General features: G+C 55.5%; 1 protein-coding gene across 1 annotated transcript; it reads left to right on the top strand.

The window, feature by feature from the left end:
- The first annotated feature begins 210 nt into the window (after positions 1 to 210).
- On the top strand, positions 211 to 12,464 carry SAPCD2 (suppressor APC domain containing 2). Its single transcript, XM_088177421.1, has 6 exons — positions 211 to 649; positions 5,175 to 5,308; positions 8,601 to 8,747; positions 8,865 to 8,963; positions 9,476 to 9,589; positions 10,432 to 12,464. The coding sequence occupies exons 1-6, from the start codon at positions 244 to 246 to the stop codon at positions 10,558 to 10,560; spliced, it is 1,029 nt and encodes a 342-aa protein (XP_088033547.1). The 5' UTR covers positions 211 to 243; the 3' UTR covers positions 10,561 to 12,464.
- The last annotated feature ends 2,352 nt before the right edge of the window (positions 12,465 to 14,816 follow it).

Genomic DNA, 14,816 nt, shown 5'->3' with positions numbered 1-14,816 from the left:
GGCGTTTGTCGCGGTCCTTGATCCGGAGAGGCGGGTCGGGCTCCCCCCGCGAAAGGAGTTGGACGCCGGCGACTCGCGGGCCCAGGGCGGGGCGGGCGCCGCATGCAACTCAAATTGCCGTTCTACCTCTCAGCCAATAGCCGGAGAGCCTGGCCGCAGCCAGCCAATGGGAGCGCGGCACTGCCTGCCGCCAGCCAATAGGCGAGGGGGGCAGGGCTTGGAGTAACGCTCAGAGCGGTGGCGATGGCCCCGGAGCACGGTGACCGTTCGCTCCCGGCCGGTACCGAGGGTCTTCCCCGGGTTTTCCTGCAGAGCCTGCGGACTCTTTTCGATATCCTGGATGACCGGCGGCGGGGTTACGTGCACTTACGGGAGATCGAATCGCGCTGGCGGGGAGCGGAAGCCCAGGAGCTGCCCGCCGGGGTGATGGAGGGGTTGCGGCAGGCGGCGCCGGCCAGCGGCTACCTCACCTTCGAGAGGTTCGTCCTGGGGCTGCGGGCGGCCCTGCCTGGGGCTGAGCCCCCGGTGGAGGGTGGCAGCGGCGGACGGCGGAGCGTGGAGAAGCCGCCAAGCCCTCGCTGTTCCGAGGAGCGGCGGGGGAAGAGCACCGGGCAGCGGGAACCGGGGCACGGCCAGCCCCGGGGCCGCGGTGAGTGGCGGGACTGGGCTGGGGGTTTCGGGCTCGCGGGGTGATGGCAGCACCGGGGCCGGGGACTGGCGCTCGGAGGTGGGAATGGGATCCCGCGGCTCACCCCGCTCCCCTGTGTCCTGCTCTGGGCTCAGAGCCAGCGGTTCCCGCAGGGCCGGTGTGAAACTCGCCCGAAGTTACTGTTAGTCCTGATTTGGCTTCGCTGAACTGCGGTCCCGGTGCGAATATCCCAGCGCCGCCGCCCGCCCAGGGTTGTGTTCCCCTCGCGACGCGCTGGGCTATTTATAGCGCTGACAGGAGGAATTAAGGGCTTTGCCGTAACGTGTCCGTGCTTGTCCCCTGGCGTAGAGTCTGTCCTGACCTTCCCTGGGGGGTGGGTGGCACAGCTGGGCGTCTCGGAGAATGGCTGGGGTCCCCCAAAACCGAGCAGCTTCGCTGGGTGAAGTTGCGGTCACGGAGCGGCCGTGTGCTCTGGGCACTGCGCTGGGCTGGCCCTCAGGGGTGATTCCTTCACGATGTCATGCATGGTTTGGACAAATAAAAAATGCAAAACCTGATCCGCCTTTTTAGTTTGGATCATTCCACGGCACTATTCCCCCCCCCCCCCCCCCCCAAAAAAAAAAAAAAAAAAAAAAAAAAGAATCAATGAATAAATAGGAGAGCAGCACCAGAGATGCGCTCTGCTATCCCAGGCTCTGTCCACAGTGCTCACCTGCACATCCTTGTGGACTCTGCCCTTTCCTCGGGATCTGGCCTCCTTGTGCTGGCTCTGCCAGAGCCCTTCAGGCACTGACCTTGGCATGAGGAAGACTGTTTCACTGACATTTTGATTTGTTCCTAGTCAGTAGAAAATGTTATAAGGAAACCAGGCTTCTGGGCTTATCTGGTAGGTAATAATTCTTTATCTAGGTTTGTGAAGTGCTTTGAGATCAGAGGAGACACAGTCTGTGTGCAGAGCTGGTACTTGTTATTGCACCACCTGAGTGCAATGACTTCCTCCACCTTGGGAAGGTCAGACTGGTTTGTCTTTCCTTCCCAACCACTCCCTCCCAGTCCCTTCTGCTGGGTGGAGAAGAAACTTTTAACTGTGACTGAAGTTCTCTGCTTTCTATTTTGCCTCCAGACTAATCACTGGAGCTTCATCTAAGGGAATATTATTAAGCAGACTAAGTTTTCTTTCATCAAGAGTGTAAATATGGAAAAACCTGAAAAAAATCCTGCTTGGTGAATAGAAAGCAGATTGAAAGCTCTGCCCTGGGAACGAGCAAGCAGATGACTACAGCAGCTTTCTGCTTGCTGAGAATCTTTCTCTTATAGGGTGATGTTCTATAACTGTCCAGAGCCTGTGGGCAGGTTAGTGCCCCAGCCCTTGTTGCCAGCATCCCACACTGCAGGGCTGTATTTTGGCCAGAGGCCTGAGTTTCAGGTTCATTCAGTAGCTTAGAAAATGGTACAATTCGTTACTCCTCTCTTATAGCTCTGCACAACTGCCCAGTGCGCCCCTCCACAGGTGGCTTCCCAGGGTGCAGTTGAACAGGTGGATGTTCTCAGCTGGCTACAAGGGAGTTAGGCAGTATCGTGGCAGGATATGGCTCCATCCTTGCTGTGGAGATGGGTGCTGGGAGCTGCAGGGAGACCTGTCTACAGTAAGATTGTATCATTTGGGTGTGAGGCTGCTCTGAGCCTCCAGCTGCATGTGGTGGCTTCTGTAAGACCCCAGCCAAGTGCATTGAGATGATGTATCAGTGCTCATAAGCTGCAATGAGTTGGAGGAAATGCTCTCTGCCTGTGTTTTGGGGGAAGAGAGTGTTCACAGGGTGCGTCCCTAGCTCTGCTTTATGGTCTGAGGGACATCTACATGTGGGAGAGGTGATTTGGATGTGACTCATGGCAAAATGGCAGAGGTCTCTGCCATTGCAAAATGGCAGTGGTTCTCCTGGCATGTCCAGGGGTGCGGTGAGCCAGTGAGACAATTCTCTCCACTCTCCCACACTAACCTGCTTGTGGGCAGAAGTGCTTCTGAGGTCCCTGCTCAAGTCAGCTTCCAGCTTCTGCTCAGCCCATCAGTGTTGGTACAGTCTGCAAGCTGCTGCTTGGCACTCCATGGTCCCTGAGGTGCCAACAGCGCCCACTGGACACTAGGATGATGAGGCAGATACTGGAGAAGTCACAGGCAGGAAAGTCGCCATAATGATGTTCCTACCTCAGATGCCTGGTGTCTTGTCACAGTAGTGTCTGAGTGCATTGCTCTTGAGGGTCCTTACCCCAGTAGTGCCCTTAGGAGCTGGGACTGGAGGTGTCAAGGCACAGAGCAGAAAGAGCCCAGGAAGTGTGTCATGGCCCTGGGCACTGGCTCCTCGGGTAGCTTGGCTCTAGCAGGTGGAGAGCTGTTGGCACTAGCAGGAGGGAGGGGATGGTTTGTAAGGGCTTGTCTGGGCCATTGCCAAGAATAGTTGTGGAGAAGTGTACAGCAACCATGAGGTGTCTGCTTGTCCTGGGCAAAGAAGGACCCAGAGGGAGGAAGGAGCCTGTCTATTATCTCATGGCAGGATCTCTTCCACCTCTGGTGATCTGATCCTGTTCTTTCCCTAAGAACTATCCCAGCACATTAGCAGGGCTCCTGTTTTAGCTACTACCTTGTCAGCTCAGGTGTGCAGAACTCGGTTGGTTGACCCGGAGCTCCTGTTCATCAGAGGTGTAGCTCAGCTCAACCCAGCACTTCTAGGTAGCTGCAGCAAAAATGTTTTTGTCTTGCAGCTCCTACCAGAAGTGCTCCTGGCTTTACCTTGGGATTCTGACTGTTGAGACTATCCTTGGTTTTGGGGCTGTTCCTCAGCTTTTTGAGCAGGATATACTGCAGGTCTGCCAGGACAATGTGTCTGGTCACACCAGTCCTGCTGGGTTCCTCCTAGATAGATGTGGGTGTATGAAACCAAAGTGAGCTGGCAAAGCATATGGATGGGTGATATCAAAGACTTTGTGTTCACTGATGTGCTAGAGAGCTGTCTGTGTCAGAGTACTTGCTGGGAGGTGGACTGAGATACTGTGATGGACCAGAAAGAGGATTTTTCTCATGGCATGGTAGCTTCTTTCCCCCGTGACACAAAGTGACAAACTGAGGTGTCGCATTGACTGCTGCCCCCTGAGCCTGTTTCCTATCCCTGAACGAGTGTGACCATGGCAGCTCTGGCAGCCCTGGTACAGAGTTCCCACACCTCGTACCTTCAAGATGAAGGGTGGCTCCTGTGGCCATGGCTGCCCTCTTGTGCCTCATAGTCCTTCCTCTGTCATGTCCATGTGTTCAGGTCAGGAAACTTGTGGAGCAGAGGGAAGAAATGTGCCAGACCATGTGGTGCCACACATGCTGTCCTGGCACTCACAGCCCTTCATGTGCCTGCAGCAGGGAATGTGCCAGATCTGTGCCAGGCAGCTCTGGTAGAAGGATGTGCGAGGGGTTGGGGTGCCTGGCAGACGCGTGGGGAGCTGTCCTGGGAAGAGGGCGTTTTCCCCAGCTGCCTGCCATCACTTGCCGGCTCCTTGCTGCTTTTCTTGAAAAGCCAGGTTGGGAAAGGAACTCTTGAGGAAACCTGTGTGCAGGGAGCAGGCGTGCTGTGGGGCTGATGGGGTGGCACGAGACAGGGTGTGCTGGGCACTTGGCTGGCGACTGAGGCAGGAAGGGAGGAGCAGTCTGAGCTGCTGCCCTGACTTGCCTGGGGCTGTGCTGGCTGCACCCCTGGCTGCCCTGATGCTGTGGCTTGGGACGCTGGGGTGTCAGGGTGCTGCTCTACCAGCTCAGCTACCAGTGGATCAGAGCTGGCTCGGCTCTGACTGCAGGGCTGGGTTGCTGCTGGGGGTGGGCAGTGTGGGGCTTGTATGGACTTCACTGCAGGCGCCCACGGAATTCCTGCCCTGGCTTACAGGCAGGAGGTGGTGCCTGATCCAGCCTGGGACCTGCCAGTATGAATTTAATCTTCAAAAATAGTTATGCATGGATTTGCATCAGCACCATGTCTTTGTAGTAGATTAGTCTTTTGCAGGATAGGATGTTGGGGTTTTGATAACATTTTGGAAAATCTATAGCCTGATTTACTTTATAGTTATATCACAGACATAGTGTCTGGGCTGGATATCCACATGGCCAAGTCCATCACTAGGCAGGAGCTGCCTTCAGGAGAAGTTGGTTTCCTGGCAGAGCTGGTGCCACCTGAATGGAAGCCAGGTGTCCCGTGACGACACATGAGGGTAGGCAATATCAATAATGGTTTAGTTGGCCTAGCTGGGACTGGATCAGCTTTTCCTGGAAGCTGCTTGCTCTCTACAGAAGATGACATTGAGGTCGCACAGCTGAGTCAGTCATTCCTGACACCTGTCTTGCCTGGACAAAAACAGGAGCAGATACTCAGGCTGGTGGTTTGCTCAGTCTCTCCCTGTTTGCAAGACCACCCTGCAGATCATCTCGCAGAAATGGCCCTAGGGAGAATTTTGTTGAAAGTAGCTTGTGGCCTCATGCCTTCCTCTGTTCCAGGTGGTGATGCAAAGTCTGCTGGGCAGTCCCAGGGAGACAGTGGCCACCCAGGGGCTGGGGACATTCGGAGGCATCAGAGAGGCCGTGCAGAACACCGGAGACACACCATCACCAGTGGCGTGGACTTCAGCATGGTAAGGGAGTGTTGTGGGCTCCCATGAAGGGGAAGGTGGATTGCAGGGGTCCCTCACTGCTGATGCCATCTCTGGGCTTTGGCTTCCTCTCTGCCCACCCTGCACATGTGAGCTGTGGCACATCAGGCAAAATCCTAATATTTTGGATATCAAGGTCTGTTGATGTATATGGGTGTTCTGCCATTATTTCCAAGGTGCTTTCCAGCCTGAATTGTGCCAGACAGGGAGGAGGTGGATGCCTTCCCCCAGTGTGGGGTCAGCCCATGAAGTTAGTGTGCTGGCTGCCTTCCCCATGGGCAAGGTCTTGGGAAGAGGAAGACAATGGTAAAGGTATGGGAACATCACATCCATCTGGGCCTTAAGAGCACCCCAGCAAGGGTCAGGTATGCTTTGTGCTGGCAAGCAGTGGGGCCAGGCTGTGTCCCCTCCCAGATGTTCCATGTAGATCAGGGCTCAAACATGCAGATCCCCTTGGCTTCTGACAGACTTTGTGCTAGCAAATCAGAGAAATCCACATTGAATTTATCCAGGCAGCCCAGGATAGAGGGGTATGCTCCCCTTTCTCCACTGCTGAGTTGAGAGGCTTGGATCAAATTGCCTAGGTGAAGGGATTTCATTGCTCCCAGGTCTCATCGCTCTCATGCCTGGGCATGTTGCCCCCAGGCTCAAGCTAAATTGTCCTGAGAAGAGAGCCAGGACCAAGCCTGCAGAATGAGTACTTGGTGGCATTGTCACCACTGCACTTTCACTCCTTGCACCCTCGTGTCACCCTGCTCCTGCAGCCCAGTAGGCCTTACCAGTGGTGCCCAGACTGTCACTGGCCTTGGAGGACACAACATGTCCTGATGCCAGCCTGGGGAGGGGATGCTCATGCAGGTAGTTTGCTGGGCTTGCATCCATGAGAGGGGTCTCTGCTGGGAGGTGCTGATAAGGAGTGATAAATGTAGCTCTGTGTGTCTAGGATTGAGGGCTCTGCTTCTTGAGGTTTTGTGGGTTGGGGGTTGCTGTTTAGGGAAAGGAAGGTCTCTGCTTCCCTGGCAGGGCTCTTCCCTGTGTGTGCAGCTCTGGGCTGGAGTACATCTCAAGGTCCCAAGCTCAAGGTGCTGTGTGAGAGGGGTGGTGGCCACCATCTGTCCCCAGCTCTGCCATAAGTACTCTTGCTCTGGGCTTGTATTGCCCTGGTCTCTATTCCCCCAAATTATCGTGTGGGCAGTGGGAGGGATGTCCCCTCCTTCCCTCTTTCCCTATATGTCACCAAGTGCTGCACTGTCTTTCTGTGCTTCTGACCCCAGAGAAGGGGTGTGTCTCAGCCTTCCCTGATACCCTGAGCACAGCCTTTAGGCACTGGTGCCATTTCCAAGCCTACAGAGACAGCTGGAACAGGTTTGAGTCCAGCAAGGACTGAATCTTGGTACTGTCACCTCCCTTACCCCTCCCTGCCCCGATGCTGGGCTCCCAAAGGACAAGGAACTCTGTCATTAGGCTAATTCACCTAAAGCCCTTGGGGAATGGGAGCACTGGTGTCCATCCTGCATCCCCAAGTACACCAGGACTGATTCCTCCTGAGCAGGGAGCAGAGCTGTGGAGGCTTATCTGGTGCCCACTCACTCAGCTGGTGTTTTTCCAGCTAGTCCCTCATCTATTGGCCTGATTTCCCCATGGCCACGGGGGTGGCTGGGATGAGACCTTCCCTGAGAGGTGGCACTGTCATTTTTAGGCAGCCCAGGGCACAGCTCTGTCTCCTCCCCTTTACCAATCACCAAGCACCAGCCAAGTCCAGCATTTTGTCTTTCTCCTGCCCTACATGTCTCATCCTGGTGAGATGCTGCCTGTTCCCACCCCGGGCAGGGCTGGTAGTGTCCCTCTGCTCTGTGGGATGCTCCCTCTTCCTCCAGTCTCTGTGCTGGCCAGCAAGCCCTGTGGGAGGAGGGCAGGGGAGGCAGCAGTGGGCTGCACCCCCAGCTGAGTGGGAGTCCTTGCCACATACAGCACCTTCTTCATGCCCCTCAGCAACAGCACCAAGGCTCTGCACTTCTTCCTCTGGGTACATCCCTTTGGGCCGTTGGAAAAGGGTGCAGGAAGGGTTGTTGTGTTGCAAAAAGCATTTCCAGGAACAGCAGGAGCAAGAGTAGCCCCAGTGTAATGGGCGGCAGGTATGGGATGTAGGGAGGCTTTGGGGCTGGCCATTGTGGATGTGGAAATGCTGATGGCCTGAAGAAGGTCTTGGTATGGTGCCACCTGTCTACAGGGTTCTGTTCGGGGTCACTTCTGAGCTGCACCACTCCTGATGCTCTCCAAAGGAGGAGCATTTTCTGGGTGGCTAAAGTCTCTGGTGCCTGGAGAAGACTATGGAGCCCAGGCTGTGCTGTGGTTGACAGCCAGGCTGTGTTGTGGCAAAGAAGGCAGAGGCAGTGAGGCAGGAAGCTCCCCATGCCCTTGGGAGCTGGGGGAGCAGCCTGGTATTGAAAAGAGGAGAAGGGCCGTGGGCTCAGCGTGATGAACGGGTCACTGCATCAGTTGCTCTGTTCCCCAGGAATGTCCCCTCATCCCTCCCCACCTCTCTGATTGCTGGTGGCCGCATGGTGCCAAGGGGCAGTAGGAGCAGAAGGTGACAGTGGAATGAGGACCGTGTATCCCCCGTGGATGTGGTCCAAGTCCCCTGCTCTGCAGCAGCCCTGGATCCTACTTGGCCCCGGGCACCCTCATAGCAGCTCTCCAGGCACAGCAAGGCTCCCACTGCTCTCCAGGTGATGCTGGTGCTAGAACCTGAGCAAGTGAGCAAGAAATCCACTACAGAGAGGTGTGGTGTGCTATGCTCTGCTCAGCTTCACGTGCCTCCAGGGATGAGGCAAACTGAGGAAACAGTGCTGTAGCTTTTCCCTGACTTCCAGCCACAATGAGCTAGACTCTTCAGTGCTCACCAAAATCCAAGTGAGTCTGTTCTGAGGCTGACATTCACACCCCAGAGGGAGCTGGGGGCAGGTGCAGGCACTGGTCCTGCTGCCTCCTTGGGTAAATAGGTGAAGAAATCTGCACCTGCAATAGTGAGCAAGAGGCTAGAGGTGACCCAACTGTCCTTCACACAGTTTGATTGTTCTCCTAAAAATCTTCCAAAAATCCCCCTCCAAAGCAGCATCAGGCAGCAGTCATTATCCTGCTCCTCTGCAGCTTTTCTTGAGGAAAGGGGCTTGCCTGTATCCACATTCCCCTACACCTCATGAAGAAACAAACTCCTGGGACTTGACAAAGCCTTGGTGGGGAGTGGGTGACATCCCTGTGCTCTGTCTTGCAGCTGAAGTACATGAAGGAGCTGGAACAGGAGAAGGATTTCCTGTTGCAGGGTCTGGAGCTCATAGACCGGGCTCGAGAGTGGTATCAGCAGCACATCCAGCTCATGCAAGAGCACCAGCGGCTCCTGGGGAAGAAGAGGACCAGTGCTGTGAGTCTGAGGCTTCTTCTGGCTGTGTGTGGATTTGGAGAACAGGGCTGGGAGATGGCTGGACCTGGAGCTGACCCCATGGTAACCTCCAGCCTTTTCTTCCTCGCCATCTTGCAGGATTTCCCTGAAGGTGGCCAGAGTCACCTGGGGCGCCTGGTCCCCAAGCTGCAGGAGGTGAACCGCTGCCTGGGTGACCTTCTTTCCACTGCTGGCAAGGTGAGAACAGCACATCAGCAGCTTGAGGTTGTTTGTGTGATCTTAGGACTCATCCTGTCCCCCCCCCCCCGCCCATGTTGGTGGCTGGGCTGATATTGGAGCTGGCAGGGTTTCTCCCAACTCTGGGAAGGTGATGGAGGACAGCCAAGAGGACAGCACAGCTGGTCCTGAGGTGGGCTTGGAGGATGCTTAAGGAATTTGGGGGTCCAAAGAAGATCCCCAAAAAGGTACAGACATTGTCAAGGGAATAAGAAGCCCAACCTTCTGAGCTGCTGTGTCAGCCACTTCAGGGCTGACTGTCCTGCTGGGCAGGAGCCAGGCACACTGGCAGGAATGCTTCCCCATTCTGCCTGCTGGGCTGCAGACCCTGTGATGGCCTGTGCTGGGATTTTAATCTTCTGCTGGGGTTCTCTCAGTTCTTGGTGTGCCATAGAAGCATCTCGCCTCGAAGAAGGGCGGGAAGACCCACAGGGTAGGAGGTTCAGTGTCTCATCCCTTCATCTTGACTACAGACAGCAAACCCCTCCTCGGCCCTGAGCAGGCTGGTCCCTGTGACATCCCCAGCCTCCACAGGCCCCCAGCAAGCCATCAACATGCTGAAGGAGCAGAATCGGCTTCTCACCAAGGTGAGCAGAGATTGCGGTGGAGGAGATGCCCTTGGGGTGCTGGGAAAGGAAGGGTATGGCATGGGGCTGGGGAAGTAATGACGGGCAGTGGGATATGTTCCTTCAGCTTGGCCAGACTTGGCCATCCCAGAAGAGGGGATGTGGGCTGCATGTGGAGACCTTCTGGCACACAGATGTGCCCAGCTGTCTCCAGCTGTTTGAGTGAGTCAGTGGCAGGGATGGGGCATTCCTGACAGAGGGAAAAGACTGTGACAAACGGGGGCCACAAGAGAGTGCAGAGGCTGCAGCTGGGGGAAGAGATGGTCTGCCAGGGCCAGGCTCACTGCTAGGGTTTCTGTCCCAGCACATCGTGACAAAGATGCTCAGGGGCCTTGAGTCTTTCTGCTCTGGAGCCAGGCTGGGACAGCTGGGGGTGTTTACCTGGAGAGGAGAAGGCTCCAGGGAGACATTAGAGCCCTTTCCTTTAGTGCCTAAAGAGCCTCTGTGAGAGCTGGAGAGGTCCTTTGGAAAGGGCCTAGAGGGACAGGACAAGGGGGAATGGCTTCCCACTGCAAGAGGGCAAGGTGAGATGGAATATTGGGAAGAAATTGTTTCCTGAGAGAGTGGTGAGGCCCTGGTACAGAGTGCCCAAAGAAGCTGCCCCATCCCTGGAAATGTTTAAGGACAGATTGGACAGGGCTTGGAGCAACCAGCTCTAGAGGAAGGTGTTCCTGCCTGTGGTTAGGGGCTGGGATGAGATGGGCTTTAATGTCCTCCCACACAAGGCCTGTGATTCTTTGGTTCTATGAAATGTTACCTTCAACACACCAGTTGCCAGCATTTTCCTCCCCTGTCTTGTGCAGGAGGTGACTGACAAGAGTGAGCGCATCACCCAGTTGGAGCAGGAGAAGTCTGCCCTGATCAAGCAACTCTTCGAGGCTCGTGCCCACAACAACCATGAGATGAGCCAGCTGGACTCCACCTTCATCTAGCACATGCTTCCCCTGCCCCATCCCCAAACTTCTTCGGGGGTTTCAAGGGACTTTTGCCCCAAACTCATCACACCCACTGCTCCAGGTGTTCTGTCTCAAGGTCTGGGGCTGCTGGTGGCAGCTGGAAACCAAGACCCCTCTTGGGGAGCATCCTCGCCCTCCTGATGGCTTATCAGCCATGCTGCTCTCAAGCTGCTCCTTTCCTGTCTCTAAATGGGCTGCAGGGATGCTGTCCCCAGCCCTGTGACTCCCAGCATGCAGGACACAGGGCTGCTGTCTATGCTGCCTGTGTCGGCTGAGCTGCTGTGCCCTTGCTGACTTAGGCTGGATTTTGGGTGCTTTTGGGGAAAAGTGATGTATCTTCAGCACTCCAGCCAGCATCTCCAGACCAGTCTGGCCCTTAGAGGATGCTGGCTCCTGCCGTTGGAAGACAAGATTGGAAATCCAAGGAGGCATGCCTGGCCCCTCTCTGCTGCCCATGTTCTGCCTGCCAGAGACACTGGCCCTGTAGTGCCCAAACTGGTGGTCCTCATGGCAGCTCCTCTGTCATGTTTGTGTTAGTGGTACTATAGTTGCTGTTTACATGTCTGTAAGCTAGGGAATGAGCCATAGACCCAGCCAAGATAGCCTACACCTCTGAGCTGCTGTTTTGGGCATTTGACAAGTTGAGGCAGACACCTCACCTCACACGTTACTTGTCTTGACCTGGCAAATACTTCCTGATGTCTGCCAGGATTAGATTCTTTTCATGATGACTGTAAAAGGAGTAATGATGTTCCATAGCCTGAGGATGCTCACATCAGCCTGACCTCACAGAGGGGCTTTAGAACTTGGTTTTGTATTTAACTGAGTGTGGGACAGAGCACAGGCTGATAGGCTCTGCACTGTGCACTTCTGCACGTGGAGAAATGGCAGCTCTGCCTCACGTGGTTGTGGAGGCTACTTGCCAGGGACGACATCCTGACTGTGAGCTGCACTTCTCTGCAGGTCTCTTGAGGGGTGGTGGTGGTCAAAGATGGGTCCTATTAGATGGCATATCTCAGGACTCCTCGTGCTTCCCACCACCTCAGTGATGATGCTTGAGCTGAATGACATTTGGTTGTGGCTTGGTACTTGGTATCCGTGGTACTTTCACTGGAGATCCCCTGTAGTGCAGCCTGGCCCCCAGGGTCAGGACCTTTTTCTCTGGGCTTGTTTCATGCTCTGACTCTCCAGGCATAATGCTGTGGTGCTGTGCTGGGCCGAAGGTGCTGGTGCTGCCCTGAGCTGACACATGCAGGCCAATTCTGTTCTCACTTCTGTTCTTATCTGTCAGGACTCTCTGTCCCATCCAGCTGTTCTCTTTGAGATTCATCCTGAGCTAAAGCTCACTGCAAGGCATGAATCCCTACTCTGTCCATGTGCCTGCAGCTGGAGTGGGGATCAGCAGAGTGCCAGGGAGATGGTGGAGGAGGAGCAGCAAGGCTATGGCTAGTTATGTCCCCTGTCTGAAGGAGTTGAGTGTTAGTTGTCCCCTGGGCATCAGTGCTTGCCATCCTTTTTGTGATGCTCTTCTGGTGTCTGGTGCCTGTTTTGCCTGAGGTTTAATTAGAACTGACCCTTTTTATGAGGGTTACCTGTCTGTAGGGATAATAAAGTGAGGTGACCTATTTAATTTATCCTTCTGTCTCTCTCCCTAAATCAGCCCATCTACTGCTGCCAGCCCTGAAGTCCCTGACTGTCCTGTCTCTCAGAATGCAGGGGGAGCTGAAGCTGCAATCTGGTGAGCAAACAAAGAGCCCGGGGGTCTCTGCACCTGGACATGTTTCCATGTCCCTTCCCATCACCTCTGGATTTCCCAGGGACTGGGGATCCCCCGCCCCCTGCTGTGGGGCAGGGTATTAAAGCCACCTCCACTCCTTCCATGTGCTCTAGCCTCATCTGTCTACTCCTCCAGAAGTTGTGCTTGGGGCTCACGCTGCTCAGGCAGTGCTGGTGCAATTCACAACCTCTTATTTGCTTTTAAGTACCCTTTCTCAGAGCTACCCCACAGAGGTGGCAACAGTGGCTGGTGTTCTGCAGTGACTCCTTCCCACAGGGTCAGCCACAAGGGACCTCGGTGGCGTGGCACGTGTGCCACGTGTCCCTCTGCCCTGTGCTGAGATGGCAACTCAAGTGGGGTGAACCTGAGGCTCTGCACTGATTGGGGCACCATCCTTTCCTGGGCTATGGGATGAACCCTGCAGAGACTGAGCCTTCTACTGCAGGGAGTAGAGCCAAGAGGGAGACCCCAGTCTGCATGCTGGCAGAGGGACCTCTGCCATGGGCTTCTTCCAGGTGCTGCTTAGGGCAGCCACTAGTTCCAACTGGGACTAGAGAGGGTTGGTAATTGCCCTTGGTTCCCATTTTGTGCCTTTGCTTGGGTGTGAAGCTCATGCGGGCTTCCAAAGGAAAAAGAGGGTCATGGTTCCCACTCCAGGCTGCTCAATGCAGAGCCAGGGCAGCTCTCTCTGCCCCCACCCAGGAGGGTTGTCCCAGCCCTGACCAGCACCACTGGCCCCCACCCTACTTTCTGTGAGACTGCTGCAGGTTGCAGGGTAGACCTGACAGTGCCAGGGCCCACTGGGACCAGGTTTCCCCTGGGAACTGCAGGGCTCATCTCCAGCTGTCACTCTGGACTGGCCACACTGTTTCTAGGTCCCCGATGAGCCTGACCCTCCCCTGTGCTCTGTGTCCACTTAGGCACCCTTAACTGTGGGGGCTGGCTCAGGGGCTGTGAGACCTGTGTTTGGGGCCAGGTCTGTAAGTGATGTATATGATGGGACGTGTGGTTGAACACCTTTCATTCTCTTCAGGCTTTTGCCTGCTGGAACTGGGTTTCTATAGATCTGTAGCACTTCCAAGGCTCTGATAACTGCTGGAACCCACTGTGTGAAGCTGTGGTTACACTGGGAACAGCTGGAGCAGGGCTGTGCTGTCCCCAGCTGGGACAGCTCCTGGCAACCCACCTCACCTCCACACTGGAGGTTGCAACAAGCAGGTGCAGCACCGTGGGGTCAGCATGCCTGTCCCTGGGCATTTATGGTGGGTGCCATTGCATGGGGGTGCTACTGAGCATAGTGAGCCTTCTCCTGAGTTCATTCTGGAGGTGTATCTGGCCCCTGGGCTGCCCAAGGATGCAGGATCTCATCCTCTGTGTCCTCAGCCATGCAGTTTGGGAAGGATCCAGCCACCCAGGTTTATCTATTCATAGTTTCTCTCTTCTCCTACCCAGCTACATGCCTTTACATACCCTCTGAGCCTGGGCTTCATGCCCAGCTTCCCATTTAGAGAAGGGCTGTTGCCCCAGCAGAGCCATTATCCCACATGCCAGCAGGAGCAGCTGCATCTTGGGGCCCTGACCTCAACATTCTGTCTTTTTTGCTTTTCTTCCCTGCCATATGATCAGCACTGCTGGGCCACCACAGTCTCTGCTGCCCTGGCCCTGCAGCCCTCCTGCTCTGTACCTATTGTCCTGCTGTTGTCAGTGCAGCTCCCTGGCAAGCAAACTGTGAGGGTGTGATTACCTGAAGAAGACCCTGGGTCCTCCCCACTGCATGGTATGGTGGTGCCTGAGCCAGCATGGTTCATTTCTGGGGGACACTTCCCATCTGGAGGGGATCAAACACAGCATCCAGGCTCTGCTTCTGTCCCATCAGATCTCTGCCAGGGCCAGTGACTGGCTGTGATCCCAGCCTGGTGTGGGTGCTCACCTCTGCCTGCTCCAAGGCAGAGCCACCCCGCTCTGTTCCAAGATCTGATTGAAGGCAGATGCTCCCTCTGGGAGACTGATGTGATGGGGAAGAGCGAGGCCCCCAGAATCCCTGCTTTGTTCTGCAGCTGTGTACCAGGGGGACCATGACTTAAACTCCCCCACATTACACAAAGAGGTAGCAGCACATGGTGGATATTCAGCTCTGGAAGAGCAGCTGTCAGCAGGGGCTGAGGTCTTGGCCAGCACCCTGGAGGACCACATGTACTGTGTGGGTTCCATTGGACCCAAAGTGTCCCTTTTTGGGACACCTGTGTGGCAGTGGGTGCAGACAATGGGTAGAGGTGACCTCATCCTCCTGCTGTGCCATTGGGCCACCTCTGGTTGTTCCTCCTGGGAGATGGGGTCATGCTCTGGGTGGAAACAGGCAACTGGAGGGACAGAGCCTGTACTAGGTCTGTGCTGCAGTCATATCCCAAGGAGCCATCAAAACTCACCCATGTAAAAACACCCTTTGACTGCCCTG

The sequence above is a fragment of the Sturnus vulgaris genome, chromosome 22, assembly GCF_052056855.1.
Source record: "Sturnus vulgaris isolate bStuVul1 chromosome 22, bStuVul1.hap1, whole genome shotgun sequence".
NCBI classification, from domain to species: domain Eukaryota; kingdom Metazoa; phylum Chordata; class Aves; order Passeriformes; family Sturnidae; genus Sturnus; species Sturnus vulgaris.
This window is presented reverse-complemented; position numbering and strand designations above follow the sequence as displayed.

Bases quoted from the DNA above. Each gene is read 5' to 3' on its own strand.
- SAPCD2 (XM_088177421.1), top strand. From the start codon at position 244: ATGGCCCCGGAGCACGGTGACCGTTCGCTCCCGGCCGGTACCGAGGGT. The intron at 8,748-8,864 runs GTGAGTCTGAGG...GCCATCTTGCAG, and splicing joins GGAAGAAGAGGACCAGTGCT to GATTTCCCTGAAGGTGGCCA. The intron at 9,590-10,431 runs GTGAGCAGAGAT...TGTCTTGTGCAG, and splicing joins AGAATCGGCTTCTCACCAAG to GAGGTGACTGACAAGAGTGA.